The sequence below is a fragment of the Lampris incognitus genome, chromosome 17, assembly GCF_029633865.1.
Source record: "Lampris incognitus isolate fLamInc1 chromosome 17, fLamInc1.hap2, whole genome shotgun sequence".
Lineage (NCBI taxonomy): Eukaryota > Metazoa > Chordata > Actinopteri > Lampriformes > Lampridae > Lampris > Lampris incognitus.
This window is the reverse complement of record NC_079227.1, coordinates 22,001,064-22,021,193: the sequence shown is the minus strand read 5'-3', so window position 1 is coordinate 22,021,193 and position 20,130 is coordinate 22,001,064. Positions and strand designations below refer to the sequence as shown.

Genomic DNA, 20,130 nt, shown 5'->3' with positions numbered 1-20,130 from the left:
CGACAGAAGGGGTGGAGCAAAATAGGTTAACTGGCCAAGTACAACTGAGGAGAAAAGGCGTTGGGGGGGGGGGGGGTCTGATATATGTACACGTTTCAATGTGTGGACAACAGTTTGCAAAAACGGCAAAGGAATACACCGTAAACTGAGAACAAATGGAGATGATAAATGATATAGACGAGAGATATAAGGAGAGAAATGTGAGGGTTGGTGAGTGTTTTATTGGCTTATGATAAAGCAAACACAGAATACATCACATGAGTGAAGATGGAAATTACATATATTGATATACAAAACATAACAGACAATGAGACAATGGAGACAATTGAGATAACAGGTACAAAACAGATCAAATCTGTGGAAAATTAAAACATTGGTGACGTATGACAATACCGTTGGGTGTTTTTGTACGATTACAAATTTTCCTAATACGTTTTTCTTTTACGTTCCACCTGCAAACAACCTTAATACATAAAATGCATTCCCTATTTCATAGAGATCAGCAGATCTGTTCACAAGGCTCTCTTACTACTCTCATCTACGTATGTTTAACTAGCACCGATACCAATTATCTCATGTAAAATTGCACCTTTCGTATGACACATCTTGTCTCCAAAGTGCACAAAAGGTGCTACGACTCAGGTCTTCGTCAGTCCTGTCAGCCGCACTTTCTCGTCAACAACAAGCGGAGTCTTTTCAGACCTCACGACAAAATACGCTAACATGCTAACATGCTAGCTCCAAGTTGAGCTGTCTCCAATTTCTGTTTTTTTGTTTTTTGTTTTGTTTTTTGGTATTCCAGAAGATCACCTCCAAAGCTAAATGACTGAAACCCAGCTCTAACATAACATGTCTGCTTTTGTCTTTACACAATTTTGGAAACAAGCCGTTTAACACGTCGAGTTGTTATCCTCTGAATATATATAAACACCTGTAAGCACATTAGTATATCATTAAATCAGATAAAACTACAAAAAAATTGTTAGTCGACTCACGCATCTTTAGAAAATTAATTAGCTCTCACGTCTATTTGCAAAAAACCCACTTGACTTGACTTCTCCATTTAACACTACTCAATGGGTTCAGGCCTTAGGAGAAGGCGGCGGGGGCATCTCCCTCCCTTGCTTGCTGAGTTTGCTCATGACCTGTGTGATGTCGACGGGGCCGCTGACGGCCAGCTTGGCCCTCTGCTCCTCCTCCTGCTGCCTGACGGCGATGGGGCTGGGACTAGGCTGACGCCTCCTCGCGTTCTGCTCCAGCTGGGTTTCGCTGCGAGGGGAATCGAGAAAGGAAGGAAGTACTTTAGCGTGATGGATTAGGCGGTTACTGGGAGCTGTGTTGAAACTCCTATCAAAACCATCTGAAAAAGAGACTGTCGCATCGTAAAAAAAACGAAATCCGACGGTGTGGAAAAACAAATTGAACAATTGTCAAACTCAGCGTTACAAGCCGGATATCCGGGTATTTCAGCGCTCCCGTTAATCCAATCCGTGCACCGGTGACATCACAGTGAGACAAATGGCAGCATTCATTGTTAATGGTTAAAAAAGTGTTTATCTACATTTACATGCATATCCGGGTGTGTAATCACGTGATGTGTTATTATCATCTATGTTTTGCATTCATTATAGCAATATGTGAAATTTAAAAGATATATCCGCTAGCCCCTTTTTACGTTCGTCAGTTTAGCTAGATAACGTTAGATTGCTGCAGACTAAACAACAAAAGATCCGATAGTGTTCAAGCCCCCCCCCCCAAGACAACAGTATGAATTTGTTACGTCAAAAGGTTGACATTTACAACTTCGTCTTGAACGCAGCATGAGACCCACCCATGTAATAATACATTTTATTTGTGGGCGCTGTCAGGCCAAATTGTGTCCGGTGACGTCATCGCAATGCAATCGTGACAGCTCGCATTCCTGACATTCCTCTCTCGCTGTAGTTCGTAGAATCGTAATATTGCACGCAAAAGCAGGTTTGATAGTGTACTCTTTTTAGCTACACCGTACAATACATGCGCAGGGTCACCTTTTATATTCGACTTGCAGTTTCTTATATTAGGATATCTTTTTCGAAAACCACAAAAGCATAGTTTTAGGCGAAAGTTCATTTACTGAACTTCATCTAGTATATATATATATATATATATATACACACACACTCACCGGCCACTTTATTAGGCACACCTGTCCAACTGCTCGTTAACGCAAATTTCTAATCAGCCAATCACATGGCAGCAACTCAATGCATTTAGGCATGTAGATATGGTCAAGACGATCTGCTGCAGTTCAAACCGAGCATCAGAATGGGGAAGAACGGTGATTTAAGTGACTTTGAACGTGGCATGGTTGTTGGTGCCAGACGGGCTAGTCTGAGTATTTCAGAAACTGCTGATCTACTGGGATTTTCACGCACAACCATCTCTAGGGTTTACAGAGAATGGTCCGAAAAAGAGAAAATATCCAGTGAGCGGCAGTTCTCTGGGCGAAAATGCCTTGTTGATGCCAGAGGTCAGAGGAGAATGGCCAGACTGGTTCGAGCAACAGTAACTCAAATAACCACTCATTACAACCGAGGTATGCAGAAGAGCATCTCTGAACGCACAACACGTCGAACCTTGAGGCAGATGGGCTACAGCAGCAGAAGACCCCACCGGGTGCCACTCCTGTCAGCTAAGAATAGGAAACTGAGGCTACAGTTCGCACAGGCTCACCAAAATTGGACAACAGAAGATTGGAAAAACGTTGCCTGGTCTGATGAGTCTCGATTTCTGCTGCGACATTCGGATGGTAGGGTCAGAATTTGGCGTCAACAACATGAAAGCATGGATCCATCCTGCCTTGTATCAACGGTTCAGGCTGGTGGTGGTGGTGTAATGGTGTGGGGGATATTTTCTTGGCACACTTTGGGCCCCTTAGTACCAATTGAGCATCGTGTCAATGCCACAGCCTACCTGAGTATTGTTGCTGACCATGTCCATCCCTTTATGACCACAGTGTTCCCATCTTCTGATGGCTACTTCCAGCAGGATAATGCGCCATGTCATAAAGCTCGAATCATCTCAGACTGGTTTCTTGAACATGACAATGAGTTCACTGTACTCAAATGGCCTCCAAAGTCACCAGATCTCAATCCAATAGAGCACCTTTGGGATGTGGTGGACCGGGAGATTCACATCATGGATGTGCAGCCGACAAATCTGCAGCAACTACGTGATGCTATCATGTCAGTATGGACCAAACTCTCTGAGGAATGTTTCCAGTACCTTGTTGAATCTATGCCACGAAGGATTAAGGCAGTTCTGAAGGCAAAAGGGGGTCCAACCCGGTACTAGCAAGGTGTACCTAATAAAGTGGCCAGTGAGTGTATATATATATATATATATATATATATATATATATATATACCAAGTCCAGTTGCACTTGATTCAACTCCTTTGGATAACCATGACCTGGATGAATGAGAACATTCACAGACAAGTTCCTCTACTGGTTGATCACCTTGTCAGCGTTATGTAGCGTGGACGACATTTTCAATAAAGTTGTTCTATAAACATATTTTCCATTAAAATGAAACGTCCAATATTTGCTATTATGTTTTTTGGCATCAATAACAAGTTAGCTAGGTAGCTAGCAACCCCAAAAAATGGGTCATGAAATGTTATTTTAAACAATCGGACTTTTGATGAACCGATGACGTCATCTGGACACATTTTGGGAGCCCGGACACAATTTGGCCTGACAACGCCTTTCAGAGCACTCGAGGTCACCTTACAGAACACAGTTTGAAAAAATAAAGACCAGCACAGTATCAGACAGCATAAAATCAAAACAAAGCAGGGTAGACAATAAAAAGTTAATACTTAAGGTTGCAGACGGATCTACTTGACCCTTAAGTTCATTCTTTGCGTTTGAAATATCCATCCATCTTTTACTATCTGTTAATGAAGTTCTTTACCAGAGTGGTTGAAATTATAGACACCCCTCATATTTTCTCATCAGTTAACTTACAAACAGATGAGAGCCTAAAACTAACATTTTTAAAGAGGCCATCCATTGGTTTAATGGCTCAATCATAAATCGCAGCGTGAAACCTACCTGAACTTTTGCTCCTCGGGACACACGGCCTTCTTCGTAGTGTCCTTGAACACTGGCGATTTGAGGTACCGTCCATACGAGTCCTATGTTAATAAAAACATACAAGTGCCCATGCACACACATGCACGTGCACACACACACACACACACACACACACATACACACACACAAAGAAAGAGAGTTATTGCTTTTCTGACTTCAACAGTAACATAAGCTAACAGTTAACTTAGCATCACTACATATGAACTTACCTTCTTCATGAGCATGTAGATGTGAGTCTGCGCTGCGTCCAGCACGTATCTGTGTGGGTGTTTAAGACCCTTCACTGTGACTTCCATCGTCTTCCCATCTATGTTGATCCATCGGGGAGCACCACGTGCCAGGAATGTTCTGGGGTTGGGAGGGAGTAAAATATGAAGCGTCACTGAAACACCATTACGTAACTCCAAAGAACCACTGTGAGAGAAATCCACAACATGTCCGTTCTAGTGTCTCACTGGTATCTATTCTGCAATAGAGGACCACTATGACAAGAATATTGTCCACACACACACACACACACACACAATAAATAATATAACTGAATATAATATCTACGGTGGTACATCAAAATCATTACTTGTAGATTTGCTGAGCTTTTTCTTTCATAGTAGCAGCTGTGCCCCACTTAAGATCCTCACAACTCTCCCAGAAGGCCAGGTTCTCACCTACGACACGTCAGATTTACAATAGAAGGGAATAGAGAATGTGATACGATACAACACAACAAAACACAATACAATTAGATTTTTGGCTATGTAGTATGTAAAAATGTAAAGCCCCCAACCTATTTGCACATACATAATGCCAATGCAGTCAATATCTTTTTTTTCCAGTGACGTAGAGTTAAATAGGCATTTCTTTTAGACAAAACCCTCCGCATAAATAACACAAGTAGCTAGGTAACCTGTCTCTTGAATCTTTCAAGGTGTGAAAAATGAACAGAATGTCTTTCAAACTGTGTCTCTCCCCCACAGTGAAACCACTGTAAAACTTCTATCATTACTTCAAGCGCAATCTCCTCTATGTTTTTGCAGCTGAGCTACAAAACATGACATACCGCTAAACTCTTTCTTGAGGAAGAGCCTGAAGTCATCTCGTCCACGGGGGTCTGAGAGGAGCTCGCCAAAGCTGAACGTCCACCTCTCTACACGCATCTTAGTGGGTATCTCCACCCTGGCTCACACACACACACACACACACACACACACACACACACACACACACACACACACACACACACACACACACACGCGTCAGCATGCAAATATGTAGAAAGACATATTTGATTTTTTTTTATTTGTTTATATTTGCCACTTAATTCAATATCAAATACCTGATTCCTAATAAGTATTGCATATAATGCTCTCAGGGCATGTTGCCAGCTGACTCACTTAGCCATGTTCAAGGTCCAGTAGGTGGCATCATCAGTAACCCAAGGGTTGCTGGGTAGACACTTGGCAAGGAAGGGATCATGATTCTTATAGGTTGTAGAGTATTTCACCAGTCTACATTGAAACACAAAGGAAAGACTGTTACTTGTGCATTTTGGAGGGAAACTTGGGAGATTTTGGGGTCCTAGTACTGCTGAAAGGTGAACAGATCACCTATAACCTATAGCACTTCTGCATTTCATATCCGCTCATAACATGCATGGCTTTCACCTGTGCTTTATATGTTTGCTGATCAGCTCAGATATGTCAAAAGGTATTGTATTGATAGTCATTTAGGGGTTCTAGGGTACAACCAGTCTCAAATAACAGCATTGTCAAGGTTGCTATGAAATATGGAGGGGCTATCTTACGCTCCAACAGACACGGATGACTTCACCCTGGGCCTCATAATGGACTGCTGGGTAAAGATCATCTACAGGGGGAGAGAATTGATAGCAACAAAAAAAAAGACAGGAATAAATGAATAGACCTTTATGGATTATGCATAACTACTTAATAGGTTATGTAGATTCCCGATCTGTGGATTGTAATTTCAGGTTGCACAAAAGACTTACAGTTCTTTCGTAGAAGTCGGGCGTTTTCGTCTAGGGAAAAAAAAATTGGTTTCATGTCAGATCATAGATTATGTGTTGAATCGTAAGTTTAAAAATCAATGCTATGTGTGTGCATGCGTGTGTGTGTGTATATCTGAAACAGATTTAAAAGTGTGTGTGTTGTGGAAACAAAGTAAAAGCCATGGGACAGGCCTGTGTAGAAAGGGAAGAGAAGAGAAGAGAAGAGAAGAGAAGAGAAAAGAAAAGAAAAGAAAAGAAAAGAAAAGAAAAGAAAAGAAAAGAAAAGAAAAGAAAAGAAGAGAAGAGAAGAGAAGGTGTAAGTACACTCATCCATTCACACTCAAAAACAAATCTGATTAAATTAATATATCAGTTGTCAGGGCTGCAAGTTCTACTGGCAAGCTCAGTTATTGAATTAGCTGCAGGGAAGGAAAAGTGAGAAGGAGTCAATCCCCATATAGAGCAAGATTAGTATAGACTGAGGCCATGCATTTAATATAAGCTGATTGATTGGCGTTATGAAGGGCAAAAATAGCTCTCTCTCTACAGCATGCTAGACTGACACACACACACACACACACACACACACACACACACACACACACACACACACACACACACACACACACACACACACACACACACACACAGGGCCTTACCTGTTACCTCTTTTGCATTAGGATCTACCAGCCGATATAGTCCATAGTCCATGGCACTGACTGTCCCTGGCTACATACACCCACAACACAACACAACATTATACAGCACAAGGACAAATCAAGAGATGGAGATCAGAAAGAGGACTGTTTATTCATTCAAACCACCACAGACTGAATTCATTAAAGCAAATGGCTGTTTTATAATGCTAATCATAATTTGCTAATTTGTCACACATTTAATAACAATATTTGACAACAAGTGGTTCATTGCCAGTCATCAAGATGTCAAGAATAAGCGTAATTATGAATTCACTGTGATGACGCCACTTAAGCATAATTTGGTCATTTATGGCCGGGCCTTTGAAAGCCTTTGGGGTAAATCCTGCATGATGTTGCACCATACTATAAAAAAAACTCAGGATCTAACGATCTGAACTATCCCCAATATGAAAGCCCTGGAGGCAAAAACATTGCTTCAGTTTCCTTTAACTGTGCTACTTGGACCAATGCCTGGATTCAATTTCCATGTTCTCTTGACCCTGACAGTTATAGACGAGCCTAGTTCTAGTTCATAAGAACAATTTAAAAAATGAAAGGAATGACGAGAGACAGGAAGACAACTTGGGAAACAGACTGAGACTCCAACTCACAGTGTCATGAGAACAAGGCATGCTGCCAAAACCACTGTGTCACGTATTGCCTCCTGGTGGTGAAATATTAACTAGTCCTGCCCTTCTCCTATGACTGGACACACATGCTAATGAGGCATCATGGGTAGAGATAATGAGGAATCCTCTGAAGTATCAAACAGGGTGCAGACGTGGGGTGGGGTATAATTTCGATAGAAAAGTACCCCATGCAACTTATTTAAAGGATTCTCTGTCTGTCTGCAGTCTATTGATATCTACATGAAGCTGTGTCATACGTTTAATGTCCATGCCTGACAACAGCCTGATCTTCAATTAGCAACAATCCAGCTAAGACCAATGGCTTATGCTGTGTTGTGCGTCGTGACTGCTTCTGAATGACTGTGTGTGTGTGTGTGTTGCTATTAATGCATGTGTGTTCTCACCGGAGGTCTGTGAACCACCCAATAAGCTCTTTCCTGGCAGTCAAACACCACTCGGTCTGGCTTCTTCCTCTCCTTGCCTGCTCTGGAATCACACCCAACATCAACAAGAACAACTATATAGTGGGTGTGATGTTATTGAGTAATGTTATTGAGTTGGATATGTCACTCTTACCTGTACTGCTCTTTAGCCTGCATCACTATGAAATCCCATTTATGGTTCATCCATTTGTGAATACGGTTGTACTGCTCCTGAAGACATATAGAGACCATACCATCATAAAGACAATGAAACCAGCCAGCCAACTTTAAATATTGTTTTTGCATCTTTCCTCGACATCCTCTCACTCACACACACACACACACACACACACACACACACACACACACACACACACACACACACAGCCCTCTTCCTCCTGTGCACAAACTTACCTGCTCGTACAAATCCAAAATTCCTTTCTTGCGTATGTTCCTCTTCGCCAGGTAGATTGCTTAAATTAAAAAACATCACGTCATTTCCATTGGGTGTTGATGACAGGACATTAGACGAATACGTGCCATCCCAGTCACACTCACCGTAGTCTGTATCTTCAACAGGCCACTGCTGTGCAGGCCAGAAATATGGTGTCTGAGAGGGAATACAAAAGCAGAATGAACATGCAGTCAAAGGTTTTCTTTTTGGGATGGTGAGTTTAAGTTGTTTTTTCTGCCTTTTTCCATTTTCATAAGATAGCTCAAATTCGGCCTTTCCTGTCCATGGCTGAGGCAGAGGCTCTAATACATGCATTTATTTCATCCAGTCATGATTATTGTAATATTCTCATTTCAGGTCTGCCACATGCTAGTACTAAAAGTCTTCAGATGGTTCAAAAAGCTAGAATCCTAACTAAAACTAGGAAATTTGACCATATTACACCAATTCTTGCCTCCCCTTCACTGGCTTCCTCTCCATGTTAGATCAGACTTCAAGGTGTTTCTGCTAACCTATATAAAATCCTAAATGGGCTTGCCCCATCATACCTGTCTGATCTCCTTAAACCGTACATTCCATCACGAGCTCTTCGCTCTCAAAACACAGGGCTCCTGTGTGTACCCAAAGTTAAAACAAAGTCAGCTGGTGGCAGGGCCTTTTCCTACTGGGCCCCGTTCTTATGGAATAACCTGCCTGCTGCCATCAGACAACCAGAGTCTGTTGAGTCCTTTAAATCCAGACTTAAAACTCATCTTTTCACCTTAACCTACAATTAGTTGCCTTTAAGTTCAGTACTTCACAGCCTGTACTGCATGGCGGGTCGGTTTCCATCTCAATGAATTTACCAACCACTGTTCTGCTGACGAGATTATAGAGTATAGAGTATTGACCACTGCAAACTGATCTCTTCTCTCACATCTTTCCTCTCTCTGAATGTCTTATTCTTTCTGTTCTCCTGTGTGTGAATGGTGATGTGAGTTCTCCCTTGTGTGCATGTGCAGTCTGTCCTCCTCCCAGGTCTCCATGGTGATGGTGGTAGCCACCTGGACACTGCTTGGAATCCCTTTCATCACATTTTCTTTTTATATATCTTATAAATCTATATAATTTTGTTATCCTGTTTCAGTGTTATGTCCCTCTCTCTCGTCGATGTGCGACTAATGTTTTTTCTTGTCTCTTCTCCCGTGTATGTGAATGGTGTGAGGAGAGTCTCCCCTGTGTGCATGTATAGGTTGTCCTCCAGCCAGGTCTACATGGTGATGGAGGTTGTGTGACTCCGTTCCTGGGCTGGTCCAGTGCCATCTGGATACTGCTTGGCATCCTCCTCATCGTATTCTTCATATATTTTATAATTCCATTATAATTCTGTTATCCTCTTTCAATTTTGTATACTGTAAATTGTGAACACACAGCATCCATTGCACATCTGTCCATCTTGGAAGAGAGATCCCTCCTCTGTTGCTCTCCCTGAAGTTTCTTCCAGTTTTTTCTCCTTGTTAAAGGGTTTTTTAGGGAGTTGTTTCTTATCCGATGTGAGGGTCTAAGTACAGGATGTTGTGTTGCTATAAAGCCCACTGAAGCAAATTTGTAATAATGAGCTATACAAATAAAATCAACTTGACTTGATTTAGTCCAAATGACTCTGGAATGTGGCAGCACGGTGGTGTAGTGGTTAGCGCGGTCGCCTCACAGCAAGAAGGTCCTGGGTTCGAGCCCCAGGCTAGTCCAACCTTGGTGTGTCGTCCCGGGTCATCCTCTGTGTGGAGTTTGCATGTTCTCCCCATGTCTGCGTGGGTTTCCTCTGGAGGCTTTGGTTTCCTCCCACTGTCCCAAGACATGTAGGTCAGGTGAATCGGCCATACTAAATTGTCCCTTGGTATGAAGATTGTGTGTGTGTGTGTGTGTGTGTGTGTGTGTGTGTGTGTGTGTGTGTGTGTGTGTGTGTGTGTGTGTGTGTGTGTGTGTGTGTGTGTGTGTTTGTTGGCCCTGTGATGGACTGGCGGCCTGTCCAGGGTGTCTCCCCGCCTGCCATCCAATGACTGCTGGAATAGGCACCAGCATGCCCGCGACCCTGAGAGCAGGATAAGCCATTCAGATAATGAATGGACTCTGGAATGTTTTCAGTCCAGGAACAAAACTGGATATATACTGATGAGCCAAAACATTATGACTACCTACCTAATATGTTGTTGGTTCTCAGTGAGCTGCCAAAACAGCACCGACCCACTTTGGCATGGACTCCACAAGACCTCTGAAGGTGTGTGGCACCAAGACGTTAGCAGCAGATCCATCAAGTCCTGTAAGTTACGAGGTGGAGCCATCATGGATCGGACTTGTCGGTCCAGCACATCCCACAGATGCTAAATCAGATTGAGATCTGGAGAATTTGGAGGCCAGGGCAACACCTTGAACACTTCATCATGTTCCTCAAACCATTCCCGAACAATGTGCAGTGTGGCAGGGTGCATTATCCTGCTGAAAGAGGCCACTGCCATCAGGGAATACCTTTGCCATGAAGGGCTGCACCTGGTGTGCAATGATGTTTAGGTAGGTGGTACGTGTCAAAGTAACATCCACATGAATGGCCGGACTCAGGATTTCCCAGCGGAACATTGCCCAGAGCATCACACTCCATCCACCGGCTTATCATCTTCCCACACAGTGCATCCTGGTACCATTACTTCCCCAGGTAAACAGCGCACATGTACAGAGCTATCCGCGTGATCTAAAAGAAAATGGGACTCATCAGACCAGGCGAACTTCTTCCACTGCTCCAAGGTCCAGTTCTGATGCTCACGTGCCCATTGTAGGTGCTTTCAATGGTGAACAGGGGTCATCATGGGCACTGTGACCAGTCTACAGCTATGCAGCCCCATATGCAGCAGGGTGCGATGCACTGTGTTGTGACACATTCCTCCTGTAACAATCATTAAAATTTTCTGTGACTTTTGCCACAGTAGATCTTCTGTTGGTTCGGGCCAGACGGGATATCCTTCATTGCCCTCGCACATCGATGAACCTTGAGCACCCAACACCCTGTCGCTGCTGTGTGGTTTGTCCCTCCCTGGACCACTGTCGGCAGGTACTCACCACTGCTGACCGGAAGCACTCCACAAGCCTTGTCGTTTCAGAGATGCTCTGATCCAGTCATCTGACAATAACAATTTGGCCCTTGTCAAAGTCACTCAGGTCTTTTCTCCTGCATCCAACATGTTGACTATGAAAGAATTGATTGTTCCCTTACCATCTAATCTATCCAGGCCTTGACATGTGCCCTTGTTTGGAGATTATCAACGTTATTAAGTTCACCTGTGCGTGGTCATACTGTTTTGGCTCACCGGGGTATTTATTAGTTACTCTTCAACCCAGCAGTTTGTCATGTGTGGAACCAGAAGAAACAGATTGAAGATGCACTTTGGGACTAATTTACTTTGACTTGTATTTTAAGTCAAATAATGTAGTAAAATTACAAACTATTATTTCTTAAATCCAGAAATATTAACTATCTTCAATTCAACAATGTCCACTGTTGTATTTGCTCCCAAGGGGACCAAATGCAGCTGTACCAATACTCGGACTGTATATGGTGTGCAGAGTCACATTTGGGCTGGCTGTTGTAGCGATCATCCAGAAATGTCCAAAACTGAAATGGAGAAGCTGAATACAACGGATCCTACAAAATGCTTCTTTAAGCACATTATAGGAAAATCTAGATAAATACGAGCATGATGCTTAATCAAATGTCTTCCTCAGTGACTGTCAATGAGGGAACCTGGAGTCACTTCCTTGCCTCTTTATGGGGGAAAGTTAATAACAAGTGTCATTGACTGCAACATCAGATGATAAAACCAGTGCCTAACTAGATCATTCAAACCAAATGATATAATCATGTTGTTCACTCTACATTCAAAAGATAAATCAAATCCAGGCACATCTGGGTGGCATAGCGGTCTATTCCATTGTCTACCAACACGGGGATCCCCGTGTTACTTCCGGCTTGGTCGGGCGTCCCTACAGACACAATTGGCTGTGTCTGTGGGTGGGAAGCTGGGTGGCATAGCGGTCTATTCCATTGTCTACCAATACGGGGATCGCCGGTTCGAGTCCCTGTGTTACTTCCGGCTTGGTCGGCTGTCCCTACAGACACAATTGGCTGTGTCTGCAGGTGGGAAGCAGGATGTGGGTATGTGTCCTGGTCGCTGCACTAGCACCTCCTCTGGTCGGTCGATGCACCTGTTCAGGGGGGAGGGGGAACTGGGTGGAATAGCGTGATCCTCCCACGCACTACATCCCCCTGGCGAAACTCCTCACTGTCAGGTGAAAAGAATCGGCTGGCGACTCCACATGTATCAGAGGAGGCATGTGGTAGTCTGCAGCCCCCACCGGATCAGCAGAGTGGGTGGAGCAGCGACCGGAATGGCTCACAAAATAGGGTAATTGGCCAAGTACAATTGGGGAGAAAGGGGGGGGTCCAAAAAAAAAAAAGATAAATCAAATCCATCTTCAGTCAAGTCCCTCAACTCTCTCCAATCACAGGAGTTGGGCTATAAATATTGTTTCCCTTACTATTTCCCACCTGATTCAATCTCAAGTGAACGCCACAATCTGAATATTTTAATGGCTTGCTCTACTGCAAATGTGGCTACATGTGAGCTGTGTTGCCATAGGAAATGATGGCCATCATTTTCTTCATCGTCAAATATAAGGAACTGTTTCCAATAAGTCTCTCAAGCACTGTGAACCACAGTGATGCTCGATAGCACACATGTACACTTGCAGTGAAACATCTCAACCTTGAATTACTAAGCCCGATGCTCACTATGCTGTAGCAGTACCACAGTGGGGAACACAATCTTTCTTATGGTTTTTAAAGAAGAATTGCTTACTTGGAAGCGATAGAGCGAAGCATCTGGTTTGATGATTAAACGTTTGTGGTCTTGCAGAGGGTAGATGTATCCAATTGCTACCAGCATGGACCCCAAACCCCTCGCCTCTGAAGAGAAAGAAACAGGTAACAAATATCAGTATATGCCTTGGTGTGAAAACTTGATATTGGGGAAACATAACCTATTCCGTTTTGGGAACCTCAGAATTGCATCTCTGCTCTTCACACATGATGTGGTTTTGTTGGCTTCATCAGAACACAACCGTCAGCGTGCACTGGGGCGGTTTGAAGCTGAGTGTGAAATGGCCGGGATGAGAGTCAGCACCTCCAAGTCTGAGGCCACGGTTCTCTACCGGAAAATGGTGGATTGCTCCCTCCGGGTTGGGGATGAGTTGTTGCCTCAAGTGAAGGAGTTCAAGTATCTCGGGGTCTTGTTCACAAGTGAGGGTAGGATGGAGCGGGAGATTGACAGATGGATTGGTGAAGCATCAGCAGTAATGCAGACGTTGTACTGGACCGTTGTGGTGAAGAGGGAGCTGAGCCAGAGGCCAAAGCTCTCAATTTACCAGGCAATCTTCGTTCCAACCCTCACCTATGGTCATGAGCTTTGGGTAGTGACCAAAAGGGTGAGATCGCGGATATAAGCGGCTGAAATTAGTTTCTTCCATAGGGTGTCTGGGCTCAGCCTTAGAGATAGGGTGAGGAGCTTGAACATCTGGAGGGAGCTCGGGGTAGAGCCACTGGTCCTTCGTGTTGAAAGGAGCCAGTTGAGGTGGTTCAGGCATCTGATCAGGATGCCTCCTGGGTGCCTTCCTTTGGAGGTTTTCCAGGCACGGCCAACTGGGAGGAGACCCCAGGGTAGACCCAGAACTTGTTGGAGGGACTACATGTCGAATCTGGCCTGGGCATGCATTGGGATCCCCCAGGAGGAGATGGAGGGCATTGCTGGTGAGAGGGACATCTGGAGTGCCCTACTTAGCTTGCTGCCACTGCGACCCGACCCCAGAGAGGTGGCTGAAGATGAATGAATGAATGAATAACCTATTCACGACAGACTAAATGTCGTAAAGCAAACCTATGGTCTGAAAATGAAGTAATTTGTCTTGATTCCCAAAAAGCAGACATCATACAAATGTACTGAAATGTTGTATTTGCTGTGTACACTGCTTGTATATGAGTTACGGACAGCCCTCCACTTCATTATCTCTCACCTTGGGAGTTGATTTTGAATCTCTCCGCCAACCATGCGACTATATCTTCCCCTGAAGGAGAAAGGAAGAGAGCATTTAGTCTGAGGATTGGCCACAACTGAGGAGTCTGTGTAAACAAGGAGCGGGACTAACTCTTAAGACACAGTCGGCTGAAAGAAATATGAAAAGAAGACTGAGAAAAACCCCAAAAGGGTAATATTATGCTCTGTGTGTGTCCTTAAAATGAGCAGACTCCTCTCGAGAGAAAGCAGGAGGAGAGCAGTGGGTCTCTGAAAGACAGCTAGAGGAAGTACTACGAGAGAAGAGGGGAATTTGATAAGCTCACTATGTGAGGAGGGTGTTAACCAGATCCTACATCACACTTCCTGTGTGAGACACTGACATGAGCAACTGCTTCCACAAGCATGTTGCAGTTAGCTTGGTTTTGTTTATTTGGCGAGCAGCTCTCTCTTGCTAGGCTAACCAAAGATATGACATTAAGAGTCTAGGTTCCCTCCTCCTACTCTCTCTCTATAGTGTTGTCTTTAATTCTCGCTCTTTTTCCTCTCACTCCACCCACTCAGTCATCTTCCTCCCTCACCACCCACCTCCTCTCTCTCTCTCTCTCTCTCTCTCTCTCTCTCTCTCTCTCTCTCTCTCTCTCTCTCTCTCTCTCTCTCTCTCTCTCTCTCTCTCTCTCTCTCTCTCTCTCAGGGGTTGTCATGGAGATGAAATCTGTAGCTCTTGAGTTTGAAACCAGAGCCATGGTATCCCCAAGTGAGACTATGCAGGCAAAACCACTCAACTACTCCATGAAAGACAACAACACCGGGTTTGTATGCTAGGGTCTTTTTATTTTATTTTATTTTTTTGGAGCGCAGCTGTGGCACTACCTTTCTGTGTGTGTGTGTGTGTGTGTGTGTGTGTGTGTGTGTGTGTGTGTGTGTGTGTGTCCATTCTCACCTGTAATAGCATGGGGTATAGTTGTGATGACCAGTCTCTGAGGCTGTGACTTAACCCCCGTTTTCAGGTCCTGCATCTCCAGTAGCACTGCCTCTGCCTAAAAGGGATTGGAAGGGGTGAGGAGAGATTACCACGACAACAGATTGTGTGTGTGTGCGTGTGTGTGTGTGTGTGTGTGTGTGTCTGGCGGGGGGGAACAGGTCACTATGACAACAAGTTTCTTGGACAACCAGTTGTGAAGGCAGTCTTGATGAGGGGCTGGTTTGGGCCTGCATGAAGCTAACAGGTAATTTCAAAAGAAAAGAGAAATATTACACGGAGAATAAAAAATCTGCAACCTACGGCAAGTGTGTGTGTGACTCAACTGTGAGCAATCTGCTCTTAAATAATTTATCTGTCATTGTAGCAGCGAGCGTTTCTGGTACCTAATGAAGCGGATGCTCCTAATGATGAAGATGATGACAGACTTATCTCTTATTTATTTACACACACATTTATTGATACAATGATAGGGTTGAACAATTCATATAATATTATATGAATAATATTTTTGTTATGCATCTGATGTTCATCAGATATAGTTGTCCTACGGGGTTATTAAAGACCGCTCTACTCAGGACACTTGGTCATGATCTCCTTGACGTTTGACCTATCGAATCATCAGAAGCCATCAGACGAATGCTGGTCCACTTTTGGCTTAGGTTAGTCAGTCTGTTCATTTTCTTAACCTATTTTGCAGCTAACTGACCAGTCTTCAGGTACTCTTTAAGTCAAATTTACTTATAAAGCCCTAAGTCCAAGTTACAGTTTCAGAAGGCTTTACACTGTGAAAAACGAGGAGATACAAACTCCACACAGCAAAAGCTTCTCAGGAAAAACACACACACACACACACACACACACACACACACACACACACACACACACACACACACACACACACACACACACATATATATATATACATATATATATATACACATATATATACACACACACACATATATATATACACACACACATATATATATATATACACACACACACACACACACACACACACACACACACATATATATATATATATATATATATATATATATATATATATATATTAGAAACTTCATGAAGACTACCATAAGGAGGAATCCCTCTTTCAGGACAGATAGGCCTGGTTTAACAACCTAACATAGGTTAATGTGAAGTTGCTTTTGCAGGTGACATTCAGGATGCTTAGTGCTAAAAAGGCTCAGATGATACCCCTGATCTTTGACCTTTGTGGGAGGTGCAACAGGGACTCACTACTCTAAATAAGTTCATGGCCATTATATCACCACCCACAGGTCATGATGAGTTTGGGAAAACACATAGGATTACAAGCTATTTGCGATCTTCTTGCTACCGGATCTACCATATATATGGGCAATCCGGTCACATGCACAGGGGCCCATGAATGCAAACGGGCCCTCCGAGATGGGAGGGGAAAAAAATTATGCTTTTCTTTTATGTTGGACTCCACAGAAATATGACACAAACCTTGATCCATTCTCTTGAGCTTGATAATTATCCAATCAGAATGAAATAAAAGTTGTTTCCATGAAAATTAAGTCTCACGATTGAATGCTTTGTTGGTGAGATGGCTGGACAAGTCATGAGTGGTGAGCAAGCAGTAATGCACTATCTACTACTACTACTACTACTACCACCAATACCACTACATACCACTACAACTACTACTACTACTACTACTACTACCACTACAACTACTACTACTACTACTACTACTACTACTAGGCACTGTATAGATTGGCTAATAGTCAAGGTGGGTGGCCATAGAGAGCAGGGGGCTTACATTGCACAGATTCAAGATCAGTTTTTTTAAGCCAAGTCAAGGTTAAAAACAGGGGAATTAGTTTATACGTGACCCCACTATCAGTTAGGTTGCATCAGCAAAAAGTGTGCAAGAAAAACTGCCAACCATTAGGAAATGGACGGCGGTAACACAAAGTCCAGCGGCGCTGCCAAAAGAAAGAAAAGAAAGGGGAAAGGAAGTGAAAGAAGCAGCCAGAATAAAAAATGCCCCGCTAGTAGTTAGCCCTAACCCTTTCGAAAAAAAGCTAAACAAAATGAAGAAGAGGGCGCTCCAATGGATAGCCTGGAAGCATCTACCATTGGTTGCAGCAACGCACAGCTGGATTTTGAGGACTTGATCACACAGTTTGGCAAAAGAAAAAGCCAAGAAAGAAGAACGTCTAAAAGGTAAGAACCATTTGGTGGTCCGTGCATTGAGCAGTGTTATCTGTTGTGATTGTGTGTCACTGTATAATTTTGTGGATGGGTTTATTTGATATACTGTTGGCATAATGTGTATTGCATCACTGTGTTGCGATGCTGCTATACTGTGTTGGAATCAGTTTGTCAAGTTCATTATATGTTGGGTTTTTGCAAGTTCTGTGTGAAGTTGCCTGGCTCACTTAGTGAGCCTTGTTTTGAAACCTGCATTCAACTGTGCTGTGCGATTACCTTAGGATGGCATTGTTGTAAGCCTATTCTTAGTCAGTCACATTATTATGTATCAGTAATAACTGGTATGCAGTCTCTTTTGGGGGGGGGGGCCTCAGTGAACACAAATATTGCCATAGTCTAGAGTCATACACTGCCTTGGTGTGATTTAATCCATTGTTTTCTTGTCTTGTGATTGGTGAATGGCGGTACTTGGTCTGTTGAACTGTCTAGGCATACCTGCTCAGCTCAAAATAATGAAGGTGGGGTTTGATGGCTGGGATGGGTGGCATGGTGAGTGTGTGTGGGAAGCGGGGAGGGGGGGGCAGGAGCTTCAGTGCCCAAGGGCCTCTGGGGGTACTAATCGAGCCCTGGTTCTCAGTTGTAGCAGTCAAATTCTATTCGTTCTGCTACACTTTGATCCCTTTGTGTGTGTGTGTGTGTGTGTGTGTGTGTGTGTGTGTGTGTGTGTGTGTGTGTGTGTGTGTGTGTGTGTGTGTGTGTGTGTGTGTGTGTGGCTGACTCCCAGAACTGTTTGAAGTGGCTTTGGCCTTTGAAGTCCTCCTGAAGAGGCCCTCTCAGCCTCAGGCTGAGCTGGACCAAAGCGAGCTTTTCATGGCCGTCCCCGCCAATGCAGAAGTTGCTCCTGGTAACGAGTTTACTGGGCGAATTCCCTGGCACTCTGGAGCAGGACCACTAGAGTACCCAATCCTCCAAGGGATGGTTGAAGTAGTTATTCATTCAATCAATCCGAAAGATAAACAGAGACCGCGATTTTTATTTTTTTTGGCCAATGTCATCCTCAGTCTCATCTGAATGTTTGAGATAAACCCTCTTTATGGCAAAAGTTATTTGAATTTTGAACAGCATCTCTTTTCTGAATTAGGTGAATTGACGATGAGTAAAAACCCACACCATTATGGAAATGAGGGATTATTTTTGTTCTGTATATGGTGCATGGATTAGCTTGTTGCCAGTGGCTGGTTAGTGTAGATGAAGGGGCTGATACTGATCCAGACTAATGCTTATTAAGCTCAGTGACCTTCCCTTATCAGTGTGGACCAGCAGAGGTAGAATAGAGCTGGACATTTTCTATGACAACTGCACAGAAATGTAGAAATCAGAGCAACACTTGTTTTGATTGTTTCCTCCTATTTCTTAATGTTATAAGTCTTGTAGTTCATTGCTTTTTTTTTGGTGATTACATTAAATCAGCATACACATTTCAATGTGAAATGCATGACAAAAACGGTCTGTGGTCTTTTTGTGTGCCGCCCCCCCTACAGAATATTCTAGGCTATAATATCTTTTTGTCATTGCAGCCTAAATAGGTCTCAAGGCAGATTACATACACACAAGTAGAAGCCAGGGCTGAATTTCAATGACAAAGTAGATAAATATGTTTTATAATATTATTATTATTGTTGTTATTATTATTATTATATTAGTAGTAGTGTGTTGTATTATTATTTTGCTTGCTTGCATAGTTTGTAAGAATCAATGTCAATACAGCCGCAATTTTGAACATTAGACCAGACAAAACAGCCTATCACTGCATTGTCTTCCTGGAGAATAGCCCGTCTCCACAGAGGGCTGAACTATATATAGATAGGTATGCTACAAGTAGATAGCCTGTGTAAGACACAAGCGAGGGTATTACCATCACTGACCAAAAAGGAGAGCCTACCTTTTTGAGGCACGCCATCCGCGGTCGGTACCTCTGCCCATGATCCTTGATAGTGTTTCTGATTGTCATGGTGGGCTGATGCCTTCCTCTTGTCTTGTGTGCACCGTGTGGTCCGAGTATGCTGGAAAGGCAGATGCAATCAGGCAGCCCTCATAATCAATAATATGTCAAGCACAACAGGAGAAGGCGGAGGCAGGGGGGATTCCCACCAATCAGAGCGCGCCCCCTCCACCTCAAGCAGGCGCCGCTGTTACGCAATGATGACATACGTCCGCTGGATGGAGACATTGCATCGGCGGTGGTGTGAAGTCTCTTTTCCCCTGAAATTGTTAATTTAGGTATGAATTCTTCCTTGCAGATAAACACCCCCCCCCCTCACAAAACATCAGTTTATTCCCATTAGTGCACCCGGACAATATGGTTTTTGTGTTGGTTAAACGTACCGCGTTGTTGATTGCCGTTGACCGACATGTTCTTCGCTCAAACGGATCTGAAATACAAACGATTGAAATTTACATATGAAAACGAGTAAACCGCATGCCGTCAAAGAATAA

General features: G+C 43.5%; 1 protein-coding gene across 1 annotated transcript; it reads right to left on the bottom strand.

Moving 5' to 3' along the window:
- Positions 1–200: 200 nt before the first annotated feature.
- Positions 201–20,108, bottom strand: LOC130127405 (regulator of G-protein signaling 9-like). Its single transcript, XM_056297037.1, has 18 exons — positions 20,020–20,108; positions 19,577–19,896; positions 15,388–15,484; positions 14,446–14,496; positions 13,236–13,342; positions 8,454–8,505; positions 8,310–8,368; positions 8,050–8,126; positions 7,878–7,959; positions 6,813–6,875; positions 6,147–6,176; positions 5,943–6,004; positions 5,533–5,646; positions 5,199–5,314; positions 4,719–4,806; positions 4,351–4,489; positions 4,100–4,182; positions 201–1,269 (listed from the first exon to the last, which is right to left on the bottom strand). The coding sequence occupies exons 2-18, from the start codon at positions 19,643–19,645 to the stop codon at positions 1,083–1,085; spliced, it is 1,476 nt and encodes a 491-aa protein (XP_056153012.1). The 5' UTR covers positions 19,646–19,896; positions 20,020–20,108; the 3' UTR covers positions 201–1,082.
- Positions 20,109–20,130: the final 22 nt, after the last annotated feature.